Source organism: Hetaerina americana, unplaced genomic scaffold, assembly GCF_022747635.1.
Source record: "Hetaerina americana unplaced genomic scaffold, ioHetAmer1.1.p SCAF_11, whole genome shotgun sequence".
Classification (NCBI taxonomy): domain Eukaryota; kingdom Metazoa; phylum Arthropoda; class Insecta; order Odonata; family Calopterygidae; genus Hetaerina; species Hetaerina americana.
In genome coordinates this window covers 8,705,527-8,725,238 of record NW_027286181.1, presented here as the reverse complement: position 1 = coordinate 8,725,238, position 19,712 = coordinate 8,705,527, and the positions used below count along the sequence as shown (strand labels likewise).

General features: G+C 34.5%; 1 protein-coding gene across 6 annotated transcripts in view; it reads left to right on the top strand.

Annotated features, from left to right (window-relative positions):
- The window catches only part of MICU1 (Mitochondrial calcium uptake 1), a 125,240-nt gene extending 106,264 nt beyond the window's left edge, over positions 1-18,976 (top strand). For all 6 annotated transcript variants that reach the window (XM_071599368.1, XM_071599366.1, XM_071599365.1 and 3 more), the window contains 6 exons: positions 456-616; positions 1,319-1,435; positions 2,349-2,473; positions 2,804-2,931; positions 5,872-5,961; positions 15,793-18,976. In XM_071599368.1, coding sequence (XP_071455469.1) covers positions 456-616; positions 1,319-1,435; positions 2,349-2,473; positions 2,804-2,931; positions 5,872-5,961; positions 15,793-15,947 — 776 coding nt within the window. In that variant the 3' untranslated portion in view covers positions 15,948-18,976. The remainder of the gene's footprint in view (positions 1-455; positions 617-1,318; positions 1,436-2,348; positions 2,474-2,803; positions 2,932-5,871; positions 5,962-15,792) is intronic.
- The last annotated feature ends 736 nt before the right edge of the window (positions 18,977-19,712 follow it).

Below are 19,712 nucleotides of genomic sequence, written 5' to 3'. Positions count from 1 at the left end.
GGCTAATGTGTCATTTAACAAAATGAGGATGCAGTTGTATTTAAATCCAGTCAGCCAGAGCTGACAACTCATGAATGGAGCAATAACTGTCATTAATAACTCTTTTTGCCTTTACTTTGTGGAATATCTTAACATAATGTGATTTTTAATTATAAGTAATAACCCATCAAAGCTCACCCTAGAGAACTTGTTACTTGAAGAGGGAATCCGTGCTCTTAACTAAAAATTTGCATTTCTTCTTGAGTAAAACTGTGTTCTGTATGCTTAAGTCAAGGTCCAGGCCTTTTATATACTCACAAAATGCCAGCTTGGCACAATAGTAATTGTTATGCATATTTTTTAAGTATAAAATTAGCTACTTCTAACATATATTTATATAATAACATGTGTAATCCGTGATCAGTTTTAAATGTTGGTGTTTAGTAAAATGTTAATACATGGTGAATATCATTTAGCTTCCAGGCGGCACTTTGAAATTGCATTCAGGATGTTTGACTTGAATGGTGATGGAGATGTAGACTCAGAAGAATTTGAAAAAGTAGCTACTTTAATCAGAAGCCAAACATCAATAGGTGTACGACACAGGGACCATGCAAATACAGGAAATACATTTAAGGTAGGTGCTTATCATACTCTGTTACTAAGGTTAAACTTTTGAATAGGTGATGCGTGCCAGGCATCCCTGCCTCCAGTTTTGGTGGTTTTCGGCACAATTTGTAGTTGCCAATCCATTTTATGCAGTGTTTTAAGTGAAATACTGTGGACACTTATCCTAGTCATATGCATGATTCGTTTTAAGTTGGAGGATGCATTAAAATTGGAATTGTAACAAAAAATGTATATGTAAAATTCTGCTGAGGAAATATATTTTTTCCCCAAATGATTATTTTTTATGTTATCTGTTTCAACTTCAGTGTTAATTAAATGTATGAAAATTTAATATACATAATACCCATATTGTGTAATGTGTTGTATTTGTTTGCCGGCTTTAACATTAATGGGTGAAAAGAGTATTGTAAGAGCGTAATGGGATTATTTTCTTAAAAAAATGACCTGGATCACTATTTCTATTACATTAACGAGCTACTGCATTAAAAATTCATCATTGTAAATAATATCAACCAGTAGTTTTCATTGCACTATCCATGGTTTATGAGAGAATGGAGACATGGCTTGAAAATTGTGTCCCTTGGAATACTTAACTCAATCCAGAGATATTGTTGTATTCTTGTTAATTGTTATTATTTAGGAAATGAATGGTCTTAATTTTTTTGGTGATGGCCCTCATCTTAAATAATATTTAACTTTATATGTTTAGGGAGTGAACTCGGCCCTAACCACGTACTTCTTTGGTCCCAATCTGGAGAATAAGTTAACGATTGAAAAGTTCCTTGAATTTCAACAGCAGTTGCAGAGAGAAATTTTAAGTCTTGAGGTAAGGAATATTTATGTGTTTCAGTTTTTGTTTTCATGATTTTCCATATCTTAACTCATCTTTTTCTGGCTGTCAGCAAATCTCAAAAATTGTAACCTTAGAGAACAATTTTGAGAATTATAAATTTGCAAAGTTAAATAAGGATAGCCTCCTATCCTGCATATTTTTTTCAGTATTGTTCTCATGACTGCAATGACATTGTTCCTCATCCCAAGCTGACATTTATATCTTTCAGATTTTGGAGATTCTTATTTTGATACTAATATTGAATAAAAAATGTGCATTGCCAAATTGTCCATTGCCATTTCCATTTATGTGTAATATTTTACTCCAATGTACATCTAAAGAAAACTCATGTGACAGGGGGCTGTTAAATGATCTTAGACAGTATACCTATGTTCCATTCTTTAATGTGACTATGAATACAATTTCTTGATGCACTTTATCTTTGGTTATCTTAAACATCAATTTAAACTTATTTCTTGATAATAGCTCATTTTATAATGAAATTGTTTTGGTTTATAAGTGATGAGTGTTAATGAATCAAATATTTGAGCTTGTCACATATCTCCTTAATATAAATTGTTCAATTAATTTATTGTTTTTATCAATTGTATGGTTTTTAATAAGCTTTTCACATCACTATTTAAATTTAAATGCAATTGATTTAGTTGATGTTAGTTTATTTTCAATCAATTTCTCTTCTTATATTGATGACCAAATATTTCCTCACTCGAATACAAATGACTTTCTAGAAATTCTTAGGTGTGGTGAGCATCAAAACATAATGTTGTTATTTCCAGTGAAACTATTTAATGTGCAATGTTGTTTATTGATGAAGTAATTTTTTTATGTAACTTTCGAGAGTTTTAAACCGTTGATGGCATTTTATTCTCTCCTCTCACTTTGATAGTTCCTGAGAAAAGATCCTGATGAGAGGGGCAACATTACAGAGGCTGACTTCACTGAGTTGCTCCTTGCGTATGGTGGCTATCCCACCAAAAAGAAGGCCAAAATGCTGAAGAGAGTGAAGAAGCAGTAAGTTTTCAATAATATATGATGTGTTTTGCAGGGATATGAAAAAAGAACAAAAAGCATTTTGCTCGAATGAGACTCTTTTTCATGGTAGATGATGGGTTTAATCTTTCAAAAGGAGTCAACCTTACACGAAGTGATTAAAAGGAATGGAAGACTAACAGAAAATTTTTAAATTGGGCCTCCTGTTGAAATTGAAAAAAATAAAATAAAATTCTCAAATGAAAGACTTTAACTCTAGAGAATGTTTGATCTAACAGAAAAACTATTAATTATATTCCTATATTTTCTCACTTCTTTTGTTCATGATATTATTACATTAACTCTTTCCAGGTTCAAGGATAATCCAATTGGCATCAGCCGTGATGACTACTTGAAGTTTTTCCACTTTCTCAATAACATTAATGATGTTGACACTGCCCTAACTTTCTACCACATTGCTGGAGCTTCCATAGATCAAGGTGAACATGTGTTTGTTTATAATTTTTGCTTATACCATAGTGTTTTCTGCATTTGAATAATGGTAGCCGTTAAGTTCAAGAATGTCTGGTAAATGAAATTCAAGTATGTTTGTCCTTTAAAAAAACTAATACTTAGATTAAAATGATAACCAATTTATTTGAATGAAAAATATTTTCAAAAGTAAGAAACATATCATTCCATAAGTATTAAGTGTGTCAAAGATAATGAATGATCCAATATTAGCAGAGGGTGTTTACCTAATTGATGTTTGTAACTAACAGTATTAATTAGCTACGTCATTGGTTTTCATTCTGATTTTTTTTTCAATAGAGTGACCACTCTGTCTGGAAAATTGATAAACAGGTTGGAAATACTCAAAAATCAAGGAAAATATCCGGGAAAGACTTAATTTTATTTAGAAAGTGGGGAATACAATGTGCAAATCAGGAATTGTGTATAAACTTAGGAGTTTCTTTTAGTTGTGAGACCAGGTTGTTTGGCATAGGGATTGCACTTTATGTTCACAATCTCATGATAACTGAAGTTAAAGGTTTGTAAATTTTGGTGGTCAAAATGAGAGGATTATGATTTGCGGGAAGCACCAATGAGATTTCAAATATTCCGTGGAAAAAACTGAAAAAAGTTACACGTAGTGTCCTTGTATGTGAAAATGGAGTAAGGACTATAGTAAAATATTGGTTGCCCTATTCCTGCATTTGGGAGTGACATCTACTCAGATTGTTTCTGTGTTGGTATCACTGATCTCAAATGATTGGAGTTGGGATCGAGAGATTCAGCTGTGGCATGTCATACGACAAAGTATGCCTGCTGCGAGATTAAATCACTACAGCTTAGAAACATCTTGATGAGAGAATCTGGGTAGTAAGAAAGTAGTTTGACTTATTTTATGTATAATAAAACACGGTCAAAGTAGTAGGGACATAAGGAGAAGAATTGCACTAGGCAAAGAGGCTTTCACAAGGAGGAGGGAGTTGATGACAGAGACGTTGAGTAAGGATGTTAAGAAAAGACTCGTAAAAACCTTGATATGGAGCGTAGCTATGTACGGTGCGGAAACGTGGTCATTAAAGCAGGAGGATAGCCGTAGATTGGAGGCTTTTGAAATGTGGGTGTGGAGAAGAATGGGGAAGGTGAAATGGACAGAGAAGAAAACAAATGAGGAAGTACTTGGTATGGTGGGCGAAGAGAGGGGTTTGTTGGGAGAAATCCTACGGAGGCAGGTAAAAATGGTTGAAGGGGGTATTGATCGGCAGTGGGATGTTGAAGACTGTAATAGAGGGGAGATGGTTAGGCAAACGAGGAAAGGGAAGGAACAGGATAGGGATTTTGGACGGGATGAAGGAAGGAAGAAAGTACTCAAGAGCTGAAGAGAGACCTGATGTAGACTAGGTTGCTGGATTTTTTGTTTTATTAGGAGCTACAAAATATTTATTTGGTAGTTGTGTCCATCCAAAAACCTACCTTAACAGGTTGATTTCCCCATGTTGTCAGCATTACATTTAAATTCAGATGAGCAAAGAAATTGAAATGCACTTAAAAATGTGATAAAACCTGTAATTTTTAAAAAAAATTTTATTACAACTAGAAAAATTTGTGTATTTCTGCATATTTTAAGAATAGTCATGAATTTCATAAACACATCAATATTTCACATAAAGTCACTTCCAAAAATTCATGACTGATTGATGCATAAATTCACTTCCAAAAATTCATGACCATAATAGCTCTGTAAGGTTTGCTCAAGTCGGGTATGCTAAATGCAAATAAAGCTTCTACAGTTGCCCTTATTATGCATATAAGGTGGCAACAATCCTTCGGCACACATCATTTTAATGTCATGCTAAAGTTTTGTCTTGTGTGTATTAGCATCAGTTAGACTTTGAGTTCAGTTCATGCATATTGCTTATGAGGTATTTCATTCAGTATTCTAATTGAGGCTCCGTCTACTTTGATTGATTTTCCATTAATATCAGAAACCCAATCCTGGGAAATGTAGCTTACAAAATTTGCACAGGTATTACAGTATATTCCCCAGCTGGTAATGTAATAAAAAATGAATGTGTCATAAATGCTGCTTTTTATCAACAACCTCTGTACCTTTTTGTAATTATTCTTTCCTTTTTTAAAACATTATGGGTTCATAACAGTTTCAGGTTTAACTTTGTGGAATTCTTCCATGATGAGGGTAGGAAAGGAACTCTACACTTCCACAATAAAGATTTAGTATTTCACGACCATGGTTTCGATGCTGCGCAATATCATCAGGTGACACAAATCAATATTTTTTTTCACCATTCCCCCCTCCTAAAATTCTTAAAAGACTCCAATATTTTTCCGCACTAACTCCACCCCCACCAAGGCAGTGATCATCAACCATCCCTTAATAAAGGTCAAACCATTGTAGACAAACACCCCCCTAATTAAATGTAGGACACAATGTGTTTGTTTTTTTCCGTTGCTGTTTCTAAGAACGGTGGAGTGTTACATTGTGTTCTTCATTTAATGATCATTTACTTAAAATAAACTTTCACAAATTTGAGCCAGTAACCTTACAATACATACCCTCCCCCTCCCCTAGACCACTAGTAGGTTGCTGCACCTAAACTCAACTTACCCCTTCTCATCTCTCTCACTCCCCCTACCTTACCTTGGAGCCTTACTCTTGGAGCCAGATGATATAAGTTGGAAAAATGTTGATGTATGTTACCTGGTGATGATGGGCAGCCATGGTCGAAACCATGGTCGTGAAATATTAAATCTTTATTGTGGAAGTGTAAAGTTTCTTTATTGCCCTCATTGTGGTTTCAAATGGAATAGGTGGGTTATCAATGGTCATCAGCCATTAATGGGTTAGTTATATGTCAGTGGCTGTTCATTAAGATAATCATGAATTCAATCAAGATTTTCTTTTGTCGCAGGCACTTTGAAGCATGTGGCGAAAACAGTAGCACACGTGGACCTTAGCGATCATGTCATTGATGTGGTCTTCACCATCTTTGATGAAAATAGTAAGTAAATAGAATGGGGTTTTTATTGTCTGTGGTCATTTTGAATCTTTTTTCACCATTTTTGTTCTGTGGGGCCCTAATTATCGTATCCAAAATTCCACCATGATTAACCTGAATGCTAGTGTGCTAATTTAGGGTAGAGTTTACATCGAACCGAGCCCATTGGCATGTGAAATGACGGGCTCAGCCCAGTTCTTTTCCTTTGGTTTGCCAGGGAAGTGCAAATCTCTGAAAATTACACTACAACCATTTCGAAGTGTTATCTGAGTAAGCAGATGACTCCGTTAAAAGTTACTGCCTTGGCATCTCCCACAGTTTATTTGAATTTACCCTGAGAATTCCCCATGTTGTGCTCCCATGATCCATTCCTCATGATCCAGATTGAGCCTGGGGTCTTTTGGTCAGCTCTTCCCAGTATGCCCTTCCATTAACATCATATTTGTTATCATTTTATGTGCAATATGCTTGGCTTGCTGACTTGATGCTGAGTAGTAAGATGCTCCCTAATGTACATCCCAAACCTTAATTTTCTTACTTTCTTCTCGGAAAAACAATCACTTTGAGGTGAAAGTTTTTCCTAAAGGATCCCCTTTTTCTTAAAATTCACCATTGAAGCTTGATATACATAGAGCTACAAAATTACTCATTTAAATGAGTTCTTGCTGTAACTAATTCCTTTTTGCCTTTTCAGAATAGCCATCAATACAAGCCTATATCGACCCAAGTATAAGGTTACCAAATGGGAAACTGAACAAATAAATTATCAAACTTTTTTATGAATTTGGAGGGTGTCCGTAGGATGCATTGTCTCATTGTAACAATATGTGCATGAATTTTAAGCAGTTGCTTTCAGTGGCTACACTGGTTTGATATCGCAAACACAGCATCTGATTGGTTGAGATATTAAACATTACATCTCATGATGGGATAAGAATGTAGTCTATTAATGCAAAGACTAGAATTATTTATTATTTCATTGCTAACATTGATTTTTTTACTCTGGAAAGACTCATTAAATATGGTTTTGAGGGATAACTCATGTGTAGTGCTGAATTTGTAGTTATACTACTCTGTCCAATAAATACGCGAACTGAGGCCATAAACCCTTTATTTTGCAAAATTTAGTCTACATCGATTTTGTCCCCTTCAAGGTACTTTCCATTCGTTGCTATGCACTTATTTCATCTTCTTTTCCACTGTTTAAAGCACCCTTGTAAGGCCTCCATAGTTAGGCTTTTAGTTTTCCCGTCGTTTCTTGCTTTATTGTGTCCACATAGATAGATAGATAGATAGATAGTTTTATTCGCCATAGAACAATACATAATTGTATGGGCTTCGTCAAAAATTCAATTACATCAATTGTATACAGGTTCTTAGGAATAATAATGTACATGACATATATGAGTATTAAGGATTTAAAAAAGTTGAATTTCCTACATTGGCTCTTTCTGTGTACTCTTGGACGCTATAAAAAACATTATTTAAAAAGAAATGTTTTAACATTTTTTTGAATTTATTTTCTTGGGGGAGTATTCGTTTTAACTCTTCAGGAAGCCGATTAAACAGTAGTCTTCCTGAAACTTCTGGGGTTTTTTTTAGTACTGCTACTCTGCAATGGCCATTATGAAGATTTTCCTTGCCCCTGGTGTCGTACTTGTGAACGTCCCTATTTCTGATCAGTGAAGGTGTTTTCGTGCAGGCATACAATATCACATTATACATATATATACATCTTCCCAGTCATGTCCCCTCATTACATTTTTGTATTTTGGGAATAGGAAAAAGTCGCAGGGGGCGAGATCTGGTGAATAAGGAGGATGATCAAGGATGGTGATTGAATTTTTTTCTGGAAACTGGCAAAAAATCAATGCTGATTGCATCCTTCACCAAAACAATGCAATGGTGCATTGTTTTGGTGAAGGGTCCATCCATCATGCTCAGTTAAAATAGTGTGCACTGTTGATTTTCCTAAATTCAGTTTATCAGTTGTCATTTGGACAGTTTTTTGGCAATTGTTAAGGACAAGGGAACGTAAATGGTCGATATTGTCATCAACACAGGTGGTTGAAGGTCGTCCCAGCCTTGCATCATCCTTGGCGTCTTGTCAGCCATCTTTAAAACACTTACTCCACTTGAAAATGGATGTTTTCTTCTGAGCATTATCACCGTAAACGGCCGTCAATATTTCAGTAATTTCTTGATAAGTTTTACTGCACTTCGCCAAAAAACTTGATGCCCATTAGTTGCTCTGTGATTTCGTCAATTTCCATTTCCAACAAACAGTGAAAACAAGGACAACAGAAACTAACTTAACTGGCACCATACGCACAGCTCGACAATCTGCCTAGTGCAGACGGCTCATTGGGTCTCAGGCAACTAGTGGGCAGGGCTATAGTCATGGCCACCAGATTGCACCAGTTCGCAAATGTCTTGCACAGACCAAATATTTCCGGCTCAAAATTACCTGCAGTCTACGTTTGCTAATCCATCCGCCACCTTTTGGTGGCCCATTGTCCAGAGAATGATGAGGCATTAATTTGTGCTCTTGGCCATGAAATAAAGATGTAGAATTTGGTGATATCCATTTACATGTAGACATTGAATCTCTTGTGATATTGAACTATGACTGTGTGTGCTATGAAGGTGTCATTATTACATATTTATTTTGCTTGCAAATTGTTGGGTAATAGATGGTGGGTAATACTTGTAATACCAATATTCTCCTTATATGCCATGCATGTTATATCAGGCTACCTCTGTACACCACAATTAGTTACATATTTGCTTCCTTTTATGTAACAAATTTCATTGCTTGATCTCTTTATAATCAGGCCTGCCAACTAACATCTTACTCAAAGACTGTTATAAAGTATTGCATCAATTATATTTTTCACTTTAAGAAGTTTTAGGGAACACATTTTCAATGTATAGCAAAGATAAAATAGGTGCTAGGGGCTTCTGTTGTGACATCTGTTAATTATCAATTAGGACATTTGGAATTCTCGTTAAAGGGGTTCAGTAGGAATGGAGCCAATTAGTTATTTGAAATAATGGCAGTTTGGTTGGGAGGTTACTGGTCCAAGGAAAATATTATTACACTTCAGAAAAATTTTTATTGAATTCGAATGATTCAAAATTCTTCAAAATGTCCAACTCTGTCCAATTTGTAGTATATATCATGGTGGCAATTTAATAATAGAATAACCAATTTGTTGTGAAATTTCATGACTGAAAAATCCTAATTTTGCTGTGAATTTTGTTTTCATACCTACATTTTGACCATATTTTCTGCCCCCTTGGTTATTTTTTCTTACTTTTATGCGACCTAAAATTTTTGATTTCATCTTGGGGAATATTTTTGGAGCAGTGTGCTTAAGGGATTTGCTGTCTGTGTGCCAATTTTGTTTGTTTGGTATTTTCATCATATTGTGCTAATTGCAATTACTTTTATCAGTGCGGGTTAATGATGGGGCTAAAGGTGAAATGTGTTAGTGTATAGCCTACAAATCCTATCCTTCAATTTTTTTATTATGTGGTACATCATGGAAGCTATCGCAATATCTCAAGGCATTTGTGTTGGTGGCATTCAAGAATATTACACAATTTTTTGTCTTTTTTTAGCATTGAATCAATTTGTCTTGACGTTCGTTTTCTTCAGAATATCACTATTACTGCTTTTGTTTTTAATTAATCCTGGCATAATTCCTGAAGGGATCAGTATTGAGAAATTTCTGGCTAGCAATTACTTCTACTTTCCTGCTATGCATACAGCTTTGATGCATGAAAAATCATTGAATGATACTGAATCAGACAATGCACGAGGCAAACCTAAAACCATAACTGTAGTTTGTGAATCCTTTAATAATTATTTGAGCATAGTGGGGCTTGGTGAATTTCAGTACATATTCAAGTTAGAAATGCCTTCTGCTAATCCAAATGATATCCACAGGAAACCATCAGAAAAAAGAAGCCATATTCTGTTATCTTGCTACTATTTGATCACTTCATAAGTTTTTCCTATCAGTGTGTTGATGCTAAGGAAACTTTTGAGTTTTATTATGTGTTCGGTTTTTTGTTCGGTTTTGCTTCTCTTGTGTTGCAGTGGGATTCTTCAAGAGGGAAGTGAATGCTTAGTTGAAGTCTTTAACATTTGCCAACGTCCTTTTTACTGGAGGAATTATTTTATTCATAATCTTAGGTCCAATATATTCTCAAATATTGTTCTCTAAATCTTCAACCTCTCTCACATCAATTACTTACATCACAGGACTTCACAGATAGTGCCAGCAATTTTCACGAGAGTTACATTTTTGTTTGGACTTTTAATCTACTTCGGTATGGCAAATATGTAGCATCCTGTGAATGATGATGGAAGACACTTTGCTTTTCCATGTAGAATATATTTATTATGACCTAGGTTTTGCTAGGATTTGATGATGTTACGCTGTAGCGAAACCTAGGTCATAATAAAAATATATGGAAAAGCAAAGTGTCTTCTTTCAACATGGAGGATTTCCACCATGTTGCACTTAAAACTTGTGTTATTCATCCTGGGAATGCCTGAAGTTGATTATAAATTTTGATATTCACTAAAAAATATATTTACAGTGACTACCTAATGTTTTATTTATGTGGATACCATAAACTGCATTCCTAGAAATACAAAAATCATGTATTTGAAAAACTTATGGGAATAGCAATGAAGTTTTGGGGTATAAATGACTTTCTCGCTGGCATGTTTTGAATCATCAAACTAAGCAGAAAAGTTGAAAGTTGCAATCTCGGCCTTTAAAAAGAAAATGAATATTCATGATCATTGATTTTAAACATGTATAATATTTGAAATAATTGATTAAGTGGCCATTCTTGTGTGTTCATTACGTATGGGTTGAACTGATTGCTACTTGTTACCAGTTTTCTTGCAATGCTATTGCGGTAAACTCTTGACATCCCTGTGTGGGATTGTCCGTTTTATGGTTTTTCCGTTCTTTTACTCTCTCTTCCCAGCAACTCAAAATTTGAATAAAATTACATTCGTAAAGATAATTAAATTCTCTGAAACTTCATTATACTTTTTTTAAATTTGGTTTGAAATACCTCGGCTTTCTTAAAAGTTTTAATTTCACAAAATCCAAAGTAGTCCATAGCATTTTTTTGTTTTAATTTTTGTGCTATTCGTACATTACCATTATTGTTTCCCTCACATTTGTTAACCCTAAGAATTCCATATTCTCCCTTAAGGCAAGAGGAACTACATAGTTTTACTATTCAACAAATTAGTCATTAACTATATGCACTGCATTATTTAAATCAGTATCATATCACAAATATGAATACACTTTGGCAATCCTTTTTCAATATCCGTCCTTTGACAGTAATTGTTTTCTTCCTGATAATACGAGGGTAATCCAGAGAGTAACCTTCGTTTTTGTGTACCGTGAGAACTAGTATTGATGCACTCGGTATGGTTGTACGCCTCGAACTGCAGTGGTGGGAAGGTTGCACCACCTGTCATTTGTTTACAGTAGTAAGTCCAAATGAACAATGCAAGTGAAGTTCCCACCAAATTTGAAGTTCGTTCCGCGATAATGTTTTTATTGATAAAAAACTTCAAAACTGCTGAAATTCATTCGGAAAATTATTGCTCTGTACTGGGCCATATGTGATGAGTGACAAGAGTTGTGCATCAGTGTTGTCATTCATTTAAGAGTGAATCCAAATCTCCATGATAGCCTGTGGTGAACAATGAACTGCAACTGAAAATTGATGAAAAAGTTTGTGAAAATTGTTTTGCGATAACTGGAATCTTTAGTAAGTTTTCCACAGATTACTAGGACTCTGTTGCATGGAAACACGACTGAAAAGTTAGGATACTACATATCTTGTATAAAGGAGGTCATTTTCTGGACAGACCATTTGGCAGGAATTACAATTGTGTTGTTCATTTTGACTCACTATTGTAAACAAACAACATGCGGCTCGACCTTCCAACCACTACAACAGCTCGAGGTGTACTGAACTATTGTTTGCGTCAATATAGCGACCATTCGTATCCCACCACTAATTCTCATGCAGCACAAAAACGGAGGTTACTTTCTGGACATCCCTCGTATGAATAGTTAAGCTTTCTGAGGAAAATACATTCCGATATTATCTGTGCTTCATCCTGTATGCATTAGCATGGATAATAAAGAGTTTTCTGTACCTCGAAACTGTTACTTCTTCATAAAACCCTGAGCTGGAGCTTTAAGCAGTCATCTTTGTTTTCATAATCTACTACAAAATATTATCACTGGGTGATGAAATTGAAAAACTAAATGTAAACTAACTTTGAAAATACCACGATTTCTGTTTACATTTTATGAACTTATTTTTTCTGTATTTAAATGCACAAATGTTCTTATCACCATTTTCATGTCCACCTTTTTTCAACCTTCCTGCCTGCACTCCCTCACCCCTCGTCCTCTCACAAAATGATGTTCCTAGTGGTGTGGGGGCCTCCCCCTCTTCTCCAGACACCTTTTGTATGATGAGGATTGAATCTTGGCATTGGGAGGCGACACTGCAATGCTAAGATTATGCCTTTATGATTCTTACTGTTAACCTCTAAAATATATGGATTTCATAATTTAAGTAAAAGATATTGACTGTGGCATATTCTCTATTTTAGTTTCTCCTCCGAATATCGCTAATTTGGATAAATTAAAATTGTAAATTTATTTGCTGTTAATTGAATCTGCTGGCAAAGAGAGCAATGCATCCCCGGGAGATAAAAACCACCAAAAGCCTGATTAAGCACTCCTTGCCACCTCCCTCCCCCTCTCAGTGCTAGGTGGAGAAATACCTATGCGGCCACCTTGAACACCATTGCATTCATTGTGTTTGTTGGACTAATGTAACCTTCTAATTCTTCTTCATCCACCATGGGAGGCTGTCTTCTATGCCTCCATTTTGCTTAGACTGTCAATATTGGCAACTTCCCTCTTTTTGTTATTAAGTTTACTTCAACCATTATAATTTGCATTCACCAAATCCAGACATAAAAAATTCATGTTTGAGTAGCTAAAATGTAGCAACAATGGGATTGAACCATGATCAAAGTAATTTCTAAACTGCAAATGGTGAAGTTAAGGCTGTTCATGTATTGAAGTGCCAAAATCTGACAGGTTAGCATTTCTACATCATCAGCTGATGATGACCTTCAACAGCTGAATTGAGGAACATAGTTGAGTTTCCAGAAGTCTTCAGAAAAGTGTGTATTTCATAAAAAATTTCTACTACTTTGTCTCATGACTTTTTTGAGATTAACGTAGTTTGGGCCATGTCATTCATTACTCCCAACCGTGAATTATTATTGATTGAATCGAAATAAAATTATTTTAGTTTTATTAGAATTATCCTAGTGGTTTTCTTGCTCATATGTGAAGTAAACTTTTGGTAAGAAATTTATCAAAATTTCTTGCAAGTGCTTCTTGGTGACTAATAATTTTTGTCAATTCAATGATTTCCTGAGCTTTTTTTATGTTTATGTTACGTATTTATGTTATACGTATGTGATGGCTCAATTGTTAAATGAACACTATGAATAATTATGGGTTCAGCCTGAGCTGCTGCAAGCAATTATTTGGTTTGTTTACAAGTAGTGATGATGAAATGTCATACAAAAATTAGAATTGCAGAGGTGACTCAGTGGTGGTTTGGCACTGCTTGCCTCAGAAAAAGGGTAAGAGGATCCGTAGGAATTAGAATGGATCAGTCATTGTAGTATAAGAAAAATCATGTGCATGGATGAGGAAGAGCAGGTCTGCAGAATCTAGGTAGACCTTTTTGTTAAGAATAGAAAAGTAGGTAGCTAAAACCGCATATCCTTCCTGCACTGTACAATTTCCATAGCAATGAAATTTTTGTTGGTTTTCCTCCAGGTCATGTTGTCAGCTACTAATGTTTCAATGGCTAACTTTGTCACTGTAACATCAGCGGTGGACACCCTAATCAGTAGAATATCCACAAAGGTTTCATCACAATTGTGCGCTGGGAAAAACCATGTCTCACATATTTCAATGGCATTTTCTAAGAAAATAATTGTTGCATCATTACTAATAAATTGTATACAACTGTGCAAATTATTTTAAATAAGAAGGGCCAGAATAATTACATTGAGCCAATGGCAAAAGCTTTATAAATGTAGGATGAATCAGTGAGTAATAATCTTAAGGGTTTCTTGGATTTCTGCTCTTCTATGCCATTGTGTCTAAAAAGGTGGAATGTGGATCATCATTGTCATTGATAATTCTTAGATTTGGATAATGCTGCTTTTCACTCGGTTCTTCTAATGATTAATTGTCTCGTCTTCTTGTCTCAAAACTATTTATTTTCTTTTATTTTGCCATCATCTGTTCCATGTATCATTTCAGGGGTTTTCCTCCGTTGTCTTTTGTGAAAATTACTATCTTCATCTGATCATTGTAACCCAAAATGTGTATGATAAGGATAGCTTCACTTGTTTTTGGAGTTTTCAATAGTGTTCTTTCTTATCCTATCCTTAATAGAACCTCTCCATTATTTGAACACTACCTACCCTAGAGTATTATGCTCCAAATACTGTGCTCTGTGCTTTAATGAAGTGCTTTTTTACTTCCACCCTTGCATTGCTGCCTCTTTGTGGTATTTTCTTCTGGTGGAAAGTCATTGTTTAATAAAGGAGTGGATGATCTGCTGCTCTTTTGAATAATGTGAAATGAGGTTGTTTCCTGTTGTTTTGGATAGGCTAGTATTACACTGTTCAAGTACTTGTTTTTATTGCTTGTATTTAAACGAGTGTTGCTGTTATGACTTTTTTCTCGATTTTAATTTGTGGGTGTAAGGGCTGCTGCCCTCTCTCATTCTAGTAGTCAGAGATGCATTTTTTGCCTTATTCACCCAATTCATTGGAAAGTTTCTTAATCATTTAATACCTTACCCAATAAAAGACCCTTTTATCCTTCAAAGTGCTACTGTTTAAGACCCATGATGGCTTATTGGTTGAGTGTGCTTACTCATTTCATGTCTAATCATTATATAGGTGCAGAGGTTATGTCACTATATACGTACCTAACCTAATGGAAGCACCAAGTAACTAAAAGTGTAGCCCTGTAATATGTTTAATATGGTGACAGCAATAAAGGATTATTTTGTGGGAGAATGAAATAAATCCTTGTAAATAAGATATATTATGAGCTAAATGATTAGTGAACTAAATCAGAGTTTCAAGTGGACACTCGTTAATTTACATTATTTAGGAGATGTAAAATGCATAACATTTGTTCATAATGTTTGAGGAGGTAATTGTTCGTAAAGGAGTCCCTACTAAAAATAATATTTGTTTCTCTCTGATACTCTTCAGAAGTTCTTGGATTGTGTAACATGCACAATTGATGTAGGTGTGTACTTTATGAATTCCTCATTCATAATATTTAGTGTGATCCATCAGTATGATGAGTGAAGCATTAACATTAATAACAAGATGTGATATGATTTCACAGTATTGATTTATGCTTGAGGCTGAATCATGTATATTTTTTTACTTGCAGACAGTATCATGTCCCTGTCATACGAAGTGGTCATGAAATAGACTAGGATTTTTAATATGAATTGGTATTTTTAATTATGCATGGATAATATTGACATAAGGATAATATATGATTTTTACTCTTAGGAGAATTCTACCCATAAAATAGCAAAAGAGGAGGATATAGTATGAATTTTTGAATGGATAGAAATGTGCCTGCAGTTCGGAATTAGGTCTCAAGGCCTTTGCGTTGGACTAATCTAGATCTCTTCTTGCCTTGACAGTGGATGGCCAATTGAGCAACAGGGAATTCGTGGCTGTCATGAAAAATCGTCTCCTGCGTGGACTTGAGAAACCTAAGGACACTGGCTTTGTGAAACTCATCCAGTCTGTCATCAAGTGTGCCAAGGAAACCAAGCCTACCCTGCTTGATATATAATAAATCTCTCTCGATTCACCTCATCTTCTGTCTCGTATGAGAAGAGCCCTTATGGCTCGTCGTTTGGTTTTTTTCATCCAGGGTATCATATTTCTACAGTTTGTATAAAAATTTCCTTGGTAGGCTCACCTAATTGAAAAATACCATAGGGTAACTTATTTTTTTCTCCTTGTCTTGCGCCCAATCATGGGTTGGACTTATTTTTCTCTTTTTTAAACAAATATAGATTAAAAAACTCATTGGATGAAAAGCTTTGCTCCCACAGGAGTTTTACTCGCCTGATTTTTTTTAAAACATAAAATATGTACTGAAAGCAAGTGAAATTTCCAAAGTGTTGATTAATTCATTAATTATCACTTTATGAATTAAGCATATGGGTTTTGAAAATCTTAGTTTTATTGTGCCAATGCGGTAGTATTTAATACTGAGTCATTTTATGTAATTTCTAAATTTTTATGGTATTAATATTTTATTGCTGTCTATAGTTCATAATTCATGATTCAAGTTACCATTTTGTATATTTATCTCATTGAAATCCATGCATCATTTCTTTATAAATCCATTTCAATTAATAATTTATAATGTTTAGGTATTCATTAATGTTATGTGATCGGGATGTTTTTATTTGATGGCATTTGTGAGAGTGTACTTAATGTTTGTTTGATAAAAAAGCCGTGAAGTCATATTTTGTGGTAACTCCTGAGAATTTTTTCCACTACTCTGTAAATAGGTTAATTATAAGCATTGCATAAGTAGGCATGTAATTTGTAAAAATAGTTTTGACCTCAGTATGAGTTCTTGTTACTTTTTAATGTCACAGTTGTCTAAAAAAATAAATTTATTGGATGTGAAAAATGAGTATTTCCCAGTTCAGGTTGTCCTTATCATGCTGCTTGTAGAGATAATCTCTTCAAATTTCGTATCTAATGAGACAGTAGTCTCAGTATTTATTGATTAAGGCATGGAATTATTAGCTACTCACATTGAGTAAAATTTCTTAAATTGTTGTTGAAAATGGATTTTCCTAATTTGTTGGAAAAAAGTACTAAGTACTTACAAATTTTTAATGGCGAAGAATGTCAGATGTGTGTAATCTTTGAAAGGACATAACCTGTCAACCAAATATCCTCGGGTAATATAATGTTGACATCCATTGCCATTATTACTCCAAAACCATTACTCCCAAAGCATTACTCCGAAACCTATGCGACCCACCAGTCTTATTTCCGCACTTTAACCTTCTTTCCAAAAGAGGTCATTACTCTTTGTCACAAAAACATGAAAGATAAACAGATGCATCAATCTTCAAAGTGTAAAACTTAAAAAGGTTGATTTGAAAAACGAAAAACCTTGCCATCGTAGAAATGGAAGGATAACTTTTGTGGCGTCTTTCTGGAATTTTTGCTTCAAGTTCATTGAAATGATCATGTTCTTCGCTTCATGTATTCCTGCATTTAACACATTTTACGTGTATGCTCTGCTCAAGTGCAGAAGACTATTTTCACAATTTGTGTTATGCGTAGGTATTTTAAAATACTAAATAGTGCTTTAACATGCTTGGCATTAAGAACATCTCTCATATAGTGGTCATAGTAATATTTTATAAACACACTAATCAACCAGAAGGTTAGTTTGGTCGGGTGTCAGTAGAGTTCACCCAATACTAAGCCTGACAGCATGTGAAATTCACAAACATCAGGGTATTAAGGATGGCCAGATTCTTTCCCTGTGCCGCCTATAGTTTTCCAGGATGTGATAGTACCTTAAAATAAATGCAGCCTGGGAGTATCTGAGGGGGCCCAGAAAGGTGTGTCTGGGAATCAAACCCGGGCCCTCTAGTCAGTAGTCCACTGCATTATTCCTGAACTGCTGTCTCCCCCTAGTATATTATATTTGATGGATCACACCAGTGAATTAATTTTAGCTTGTAATTAGTGGCTTAATTTAAGTGCTTTTTTATGATTATTCGTTCCTTTTTTTATACGTTTTTCCTCCTATTCACTTCATATATTTACCACCATGCTTGTTTACGGAATAATGAAGGCCATTTCCCCATGAATTTCTTCAGTTGTCTTATTCCATTTCATTATTGCACATTTATTGATCTGAAGGTAACCAATTATTGTAATCCGAATTGTTTTTGAGTACTTAACTTCATCAAATACTTATGTAATTAGTTGATTATATTCTTCCTATTGTTTTAATGTTGCAAGAAGATTTGCTGTTGCTGACACTAGAGGTGTTTTGAAAGCCAATTCTAGTGGAAGTGACAAATCGTTGTTAAGATATTTGCCTGCTCCCCCGTAGTCAGTGTTACGAGGGATATGAGGAGGAGTTGGAATGTTCATATTTTGTTTATATGTTATAAAATTGTTATATATATTCTAAATTATAGAAAATATCAAAAATTATAAAGCCAAAATGTTGATAGTTAAAGGTGTGAATCTGCAGTTTATACAAGGGACAGGCCTGCTTGACCTTGGAGTTTCAGCTGTGTAAACTGGAAGGGTACTTCTCGTGTTGAGATATCATTTTTCAGTTGAGCAGAAGGATGGATTTGTTGAACAAAATAAATGTGTGAATGACTCTGAGAATTTTTAGCAAATGGAACATATCTAGTCCCTCAAATCAGACTTGTACACAATGAAACCAAATCATAAACTTAACTAATAAAAGATTGATTTTAGAAATTAAATGGAGTAAGACTGATTATAGGGTTTCATTTATTTCACTTGGCACTTTTATTGTTGCAAAATTTGAATTAGAATGATGAAGTGAACTCTCGTGTTTCATTTCAATAATGTATTAGCGACTAATTTACTTTTTTTTATTATGTAGTAAGTTAGATTTTAGTGGTATATTTTGCTGTAAATCTTGTCCTGAGGTTTTGATTGAGATGATAATTGATATGAATTATTTATGTGTATGTATTGCATTGAGTGTAACATTCATTTTTGGCTTGTAGTTAGGACTGAGTTTTCGCAATTATTTGTGACAAGGTTTTCAATAAACAGCATTAAAATGTTTAATGGCATTCATGTTGATTGAAATGTTACTATTGTTCTTACTTTTCTCTTTAATTTTTTCATTTTATGTCAATTGCAGGCGGTGAACTAGTTAAGGTGTATGCTGTTTAAAAAATTTGAATATGTATCTATATTTTTATATATTTTATATATGTATATTTTTGCAGTAATATTTAAAAGCCCTCTAAAAATTCTGGTCTGATTAGTGGGGCCCATTCATAGAACTTTTCTATGTTACTGAAAGACGTTCAGAATTTTTCTAGCATTTTGAATGCGATAACTCATACTAAAGTAGAAGTCCATTGGAATCAATAAAAGGCTTTTAGTGTATACTTGGTTAAAACACGGAAAATATTTATAGCTTTTCTGATGAATGGCGAATGGAGAAACTGGCTGTAGAGTGGCTAAAGAAGCAATCATGTGGGTGCACAAATATAATAGCATTATTGGTACCAGATTCACTGGGATGCATTAAAAAGAACAATTCCACTGATACTGTTGATATTCTGAGTGAAAGTTTTACAGGCTGCATTTAGTTGTTATGATTAATGAAAAGACGATTTTCATGCTTGAATTGGCAAAAATGAAGGTGCCTGATATAATGCAAAAATTATCACAAATGCAAATTTTTCTTTTCAGTTGTTCAGGCCATGCAATATCGGTCCTAATTGATCTGAGCGTCACCGGTATCTGCAAAACATGCTCGGCAATGATTTTTATATTGTGGATATTGTGTTGA